The following is a 6,930-nucleotide window of genomic DNA, read 5'->3' as shown; positions in this document are numbered from 1 at the left end:
ACAGTTTAAAACAAGGCTATCAGAAAACTTTTGGATGGTATCTGCTTCTGAAAAAGGAATAGTTAGTTCAACAAACTGATGAATAAGAGCTGTCTAGCTACAAAAACACCAAGATGTCAGGTGATTCCTCAGACTTATTTGTGATATTTTAAAGATGCAATAAAAGTCATGTATTGGGAAAAGAAGAGACATAGGCATTTTTATAGTGACAGTTAATTATTTGGAAATTTCAAAAGAATCAACTGAAAAGCTTTTTATAGAAATGAATAGGCTTCATATATTCAAAATACCGGTTAGAAAAAACAGAAGAAACTAAATCTAAAATAGCAACCAAAAGTTTAGTCCTAAACATTTAAATTAGTACTAGTATTAAAAAATTACTTTTCTTCTCAATTGATGGCATTTTGACACAAGACCTCCAAAAAGCCATTTAAAACTTTATAAATCAGTGTATAACACAGAAATGTTTAAAATTTCATGGCAACAGAGATCTTAAGACATGACAAATATTTACAACTCATATACCAAGGACTCCTACAACTTACCCTGAAAAAGAACAATCCAAATGAGATGTGGACAAAGTTCACAGAAAAAGGAGAAACACACAGTTCTTGAATGTATGAATGCATTTGGCCTAATTCAGAAGAGAATGCAAGCAAAGATCATGAGAAAAATCCCATTTTTCACCTGTCAGAGAGGCAAGGGTGGCAGAGCCTAGGCTGTGGGGGACAAAGGCTGTGTGTTTGTCCCCAACAGGGCTGTTTGCCAATATTGATACAAAATTACATTACAGATACAATGTATAACGAAATATCTCACACCACTGATAATGAGAACGTGCTATGTTGTAGTTACTCTTCCCTATACGTTAAGTGGAAGAAGGCAGAATTATGCTAGTTGTGTCAAAAATACATAGAAAAATGCATGGAATCATTTTTGGGAAGGTTCACAAAAAGTGAGTTGTGCTTGCCTGTGGGAAGGGGACCATGGCAGCGGGGTGGCGCTAGGGTGGTAGGTCAGTTCAGGTTGTAGGACCCAGCCCTCAGCTCTATGTCAATACATGCTAAGTTGGCTGCTACGATTTTAGGGCCAATTTAATGATTTCCTCAGCTTATAAGACTACTTTCAAGATGTGAGATTCTCCTTTGAATGACACTTCTAAAAAATAAAGAGACTTCAGATTTTCGCTTTTAACCTTTCCCATAGATAGCAATGAAGAACAGGCAGAAAAAGACAATCTTTATTCATAAAAACTTGAGTCCCTTGAATATATTTGGGGAATTTTTATTTTACACAAATACAAACCCTCAAATCTAGAAAAAAAGCTGTCTTGGCCCTTTTTTGGCTCTAAGTGAACAGGTCAGTATTTAAAAGTGAAACTTAGAGTATGTTCACATCCAGATATTCTCACAAATACCTGTGTCCCCAGAGCAGCATGGTTCACCTGCGACACAGGGACCGTTATCACGTGTGTTTTGTTTAACTATTGACAACAACTAAATGGTCACATGGATATACTTTGCGGATTTCAGAAAGAAACATTTATATAAACAGTAAACAGGGAGACACTAAGCTCGAAGTGGGCAGGCCAGCATTCCCGAAGGGATTTCTGGGAGTGCCATATCTTACTTTCGAGAACGCTTATATTCTAAGAGCAGAACAATTAGCCTATTACGTAGAGTCTTAATCTTGTTTGTATAGTGCTGCTGAAATATTTTCTTCAGCTTTTGCCTTAACAAATCCAAAGATGGAAGATGATGACAATCTGGTATATTCAACATGATGTGAAAAAATTCATTCCACATGTCCAGATGAGGAAGCCTGGAGGAAAAAGCGCAAATAGAGGATAAAATGTAGCGTTCAGCATGTGGGACAACATGGGACAACGTGGGACAACCCAGAACAACTCCACTGCTGCATCTGACCTCCATAGGCCCGGACAGCTGAATTAACAACTTTCACCCAAGCGCAGCTTAAGGCATCAATAGAAATGTTCAATTCATTATGAGTAAGAGAAATTAAGATATACTTAAAAGTGTATATATACCTTGTTCCCCAGAAGTGATTCAAGATAAGTAGTCTCAATAATAGCTTGGCAGTGGGAAAACTTTTAATTTTTTTTTTAAAACAGATATTTTGGCTAGCTGCATGTGCTGTAGTGATGCAAAGGGTTCTTCTGACAAGCCTCCTCGTAGATGTGCCAGGACCAGGTGGACGGGAGGGACTGTCCAGAACCGAGCTTGAACTGAGTTCCAACTGCTGTGAAACTCCAGAACATGGAGATAAGGCACTGGGACAGGAAGAACGTAGGTAGACCCTGTTCCAGACAGGAAGCTCAGCCTGCTGCTATGATGTGGCCGAGGGCAACAGGTTTCTGTGCCCACAGGTGGTTGGAGATGGCAGCCTCTGAGCACGGGCTGGGCCTTCCGTCAGGAACAGGATCAGAGCGGCTGCTAAACGTGTTGTCTGTCACGCAGAGTAAAGCATAGTTGTTGTAAGTTTTCCTCTGGGGCCTGAATCTAGCTTATTTATGTGCAGACACTACATTTTAGAAAATTACCGCTGTTTCTTTTCTTGTCTGGGTATGTAAAACCCATTAGGCTGTACACTTAAGATGAGTACACTTTTCTGTGTATGTTTTTATACCTCAGAGACAATTAAGTATAAATGACATAATGAACATACATGTGCCAAAAGCTCAGCTCAAACACTGCCAGTCTAGTCACACGGCACTGCATTGGGAAAGCCATCTGCGTGGATGGGAGAGGTCTACTCTAATCACCACAGATGACAGAACAGTGTAAGAAACACTAGTCATACAGGGATGGGACTTAAAACCCTCTCCTGTGATGGATGGCTGCCTCATCCTATTACTTCATAACTTACAAAGCCCCTCCACATGTATCACTCCCTTTGCTTCTTCTAAGAGACGCTGGGAAGCAGGGCCGTCATTGCTCCAGTCAGAGAGACAAGAAGACAAATAAGCAAGCACCACAGGCTTGGTGACACCAGGTGATTGGTGTGCACAGGATGCCAGCCACTTAGCCTGGAGCTTCCACTGCTTCTGTGAGGGCGCTGGCTGCCCTACTGCCACAAGTGGGGACAGAAGTAGTGAAGCCACGGAACTTGCTCACTGTGCCCAGAGCCCAGAACTGTGTCAAGTCATCATGCTTTCCAAGACATGGGTTCTCCAGGCAATGGCAGAGACCATCTTCCTCCAGATGGAACCCAAACATCTACAATGTTTACTCTTTTTTCATGTAGCACTGACACTAACACCCACCTTCTAAAAAGACCTTCAGGCTTCCAGACTCCGCCTTCGTTTTTCACTTTCATGTAAGAGCCAAAAAGCATGCAGTACACTGTTGCTGCAACTCCAAAGTAATCAATCTATAAAGAAAATTATAGGTCTATGTAATTTATACATGACTGTATTAAGATGTCTCTCTAACCTATGCGGCAAGGTAAACAATCATAGGGTATAACTTGTAAAGGATCGTGAAAGCCATCTGTTCAACCACCCCACTGATGAGCCCCACTGAAGCCTCCAGGGACAGATCACCCCCTGCCCCTGAAGCAGCCCCTTGGAAAGCTCTGTTCTCTATGGGCCACCGTGTCCTTCCAAGTTCCCTGTGTGGTCACCTACAGGCAAACATGACAGTAATTCCCTTGGACAGGGACAGCTTGGAAGGCCTCCCAACCCTTCCCCTGGGACTCTGGCCGCTGCTGTCACTGTGCTCCAAAGCCTCTCGCTGTGGGACAGACTCAAAACCGAATATACACTCAAGCATGGTCTAACTCCGGGACGGGACCAGGGCGGCGCAGAGTCACTTCCAGCATAGCAGGTGTAATGGAGGCTAATGCCTTCGAAGCCCTCCCTCTAGTTCCACACCTGGTAGGTCCACGGTTTGTTACTGAGCATCTCCGTACACTGGAAACCGGACGTTTCACACTTTCCTGTGAATGTAGTTCCTTTTGGGAAAAGTTTCATGTCTATGCTCTGACCCAGGTCAATCAGTGCCAGGCCAGCAGATAAACCATCATCTTCGCTGTCTTGTTCCAAAACTCTGTACCGAACAGAAACAAGGGCCTGGCTGTGTGAGCACGAACAACAAGAGCCTGCGGGGACGGTAAGAAGGGGATCGACAGAAGTGTGACACTCGCCTGCTCCCGAGTATGAAGTTGTCTGGTTTGACATCCCCATGGATGATCTCGCAGCCGTGGACCTGTTCTATCATGTGGAGAATGCTGATAGCAAAGGACAGCACCAGAGCTTGAGGCATCACTTTCTCAGGGGTATTTTTATAGAGGTTGATGGCATTCTAGAAATAGGGGGAAGTGGATTCCTGAGCCGGCTGCATAGGAGCACGGGGACTTCCAGTCGAGATCTGTGCCCACTGCTACAGTGCAAGGCACAAGCCAGGATCCATGTCTTACCAGCAGCGTCCCGTAGCTGTGAAGATCCCCCACCAGCACGCTGCCATCCCGGAAGAAGTGGGCGGAGTAGAACCTGATAAACATGTGTCGCACACTGGGCTTCAGCCTCTCCATCAGCTGAGTCCCAATGTAGAACTCCCAGGGGTTGGCGGGCTTCTGGACCTGCAAACCAGGTATGTGACATTCACATCCAGTCTCACATTCTGGAAAACGATGGCAAGGAAGCAACTTCCACCCTGCTGAAGGATGTGGGGTGGTGACAGGCCGCACGGGCAGTTGCTGTGGCAACGTGACTAGTGGCAACATGACTAACGGCAAGGCAGTGCTGAGCCCTCGTGGGGCAGTGCTGACGACAGACCTGACTGAAACCGTCACTGTCTTAAAAAAGAAAAAAGAGGCCAGCACACTCCAGTTCTAAAGTGCATTTCTATGTTGTACAAAGCGCTGCTCACATCATTTACCTTCAGAACAAATTTCTGTTTGCTTTTGGTATCCTTCACATCCCCATGGGTAACTTCATAAACTTGGGCAAAAGCCCCTTCTCCGAGAAGGTGATCAATGTAGACCAGCAAAGAACCTAAGGAGACAAAGGGGTTGGAGTGAAAAAAAAGGCTCAAAATACCAAAGACTTCGTCGGAATGAAGTGCTTGTAGAATTTCCTTGGTGCTTGAACTGCTTTAATAAACATGGATATAGCTCCCTTAGGAAATGCTTTTCCCATCTTGCATGAAAGTTAAATTCCTGCCACAAAACAGCGCCACCTTTAAATGGCATGACAGAGGGCACGGGCAGCACTGTCAGGCTAGGCCTGTCACACGGTGGCAGGAACCTGGGCAGCCACCTTCTCTTTGCCAGTGGGCCCACATTTAGCTGTGCTGCCTACTTGGCAAGATGGCTGTGACGTCAGAAAGAACAGATAAAAACTCTCCGTAAAGTGCTAAACGAAGCTCTAACATGCCTTTGAAAAATGCGAGTGTTTTATATCAGAATAAAAAGGGCAAAGTATAATCGTACCAATATTTCTAATAGATTTTGAAAGTTTTTAATTGAAGTAAACCTTTTATTTTAGAAGTTTTCAGTGTACAGCTTTCAAGCTGTACAGATAGGAGAGTATCTGTTTGTTCTGCACCTAGGCTCCCCTGCTGGTGACTTCACATGGCCACGGCACACTTGTCACAAATAAAGAGCCAGCACTGGCACGATCCTATTATCTAAACCCTGCACTTCATTCGGACAACGCTAGTTTTCACTAATGTTCCAGGACACAGCTGTCGAGCCACCTCGGCCTCCGCTGGGCTGTGACAGTCCCTAACTTCTTGTTTTCGATGACCACGGCAGTTCCAAAGAGTACTAGTCAGGTAGGTTGTAGAACATCTCTCACACTGGGTTTGTCTTGATATTTTTCAGTAGCATTGGGGTTATTGGTTTAGGGAGAAAGACCCACAGAGGTGAAGTTGTAATAGATTTTTAAGGTAATTCTTAAAAAAGAATTCACAGACGCAAAACCAAACATGAAAAAGTAGATTTCCAGTTTCCCGTCTGGCATATGAGGCATGCAGAAGCCATCACTCCACCCTCGCAGCAAGAAAAAGCTGAAAAACTGAAACTCAACAATTCTTCTTAGATCCATTAGAGAGCCCAGGTCACAGGGCAAACTGCTGCCCCCAAAACTGAGGAGACAGAGAAGTAGACACAAAAAATCACAGCTGGCCAGAGCTGTGGTCCAGGGGCAGGCGCCCCAGTACCAGGCGGACTAGGACAGAAAGAGCTGGCGTCACAGACCATATTTAAGTCTGCAGTGACAGCAATGGCCAGACTCCCAGGGAAACCCAAAGATAACAAGGGAGACAGAATTAAAGACACAAAGGGAAATTTCAGCTCTGATACCTACAGTGACAGCAAACAGTAAGAAGCCTAACCCCAAGCCAGATGAGCACGTACCTTCCTGAGGACCTACTTCTTGCAGGCCCTTGGACCCGGCAAGTCAGGTCTGGCTTCTATCGAAGGCATGAGGCGCACTAGGAGACAGAAGACGGGCTTGAAGAGAGGGAGTGAGTACCAGAATCAGACATGGATGTGGCAAAGATCCTGGAATTAAAAGACCAGGAACTGAAGAGAATTATGATTAACGTGTTAAAGGTGCTAATGAAGAAAGTACAACATGTAAGCACAGCTGCGTCATGTTAGCAGACAGAATGAAACTCTAGGGGAGAGCCCAGAGGAAATGCTGGAGAGAAACACTAATGGAAAGGACGCCCCTCCCATGTGCTCACCAACAAGGTGCACACAGCAGGGGAAAGGGTCTCTGAGCTGAGGATGTGTTAGAAAAATTTCCAGAACTGAGACACAGAAAGAAAAAGGTGTTCCAGGCTGGGGGACAACTGCAAAAGGTGTAGTATGTGTAATGAGAATGCTAAGAAGAGGAAGAAAAAGAGAAAGAAACTGAAGAAACATTTGGGGTAATAATGGTTGAGAAATTTCCAAAATTAGTGA

General features: G+C 44.6%; 1 protein-coding gene across 1 annotated transcript in view; it reads right to left on the bottom strand.

The window, feature by feature from the left end:
- Positions 1-1,218: 1,218 nt before the first annotated feature.
- BUB1 (BUB1 mitotic checkpoint serine/threonine kinase) overlaps positions 1,219-6,930 on the bottom strand; it is a 36,388-nt gene continuing 30,676 nt past the window's right edge. Inside the window, 6 exon segments of the mRNA XM_039872603.1 lie at positions 1,219-1,821; positions 3,284-3,390; positions 3,893-4,067; positions 4,165-4,322; positions 4,438-4,599; positions 4,899-5,014. Coding sequence (XP_039728537.1) covers positions 1,626-1,821; positions 3,284-3,390; positions 3,893-4,067; positions 4,165-4,322; positions 4,438-4,599; positions 4,899-5,014 — 914 coding nt within the window. The 3' untranslated portion in view covers positions 1,219-1,625.

Source organism: Pteropus medius, unplaced genomic scaffold, assembly GCF_902729225.1.
Source record: "Pteropus medius unplaced genomic scaffold, Ma_sr-lr_union100, whole genome shotgun sequence".
NCBI lineage: Eukaryota > Metazoa > Chordata > Mammalia > Chiroptera > Pteropodidae > Pteropus > Pteropus medius.
Note: the sequence above shows the minus strand (reverse complement) of the source record. Positions and strands in the feature narration are given on the sequence as shown.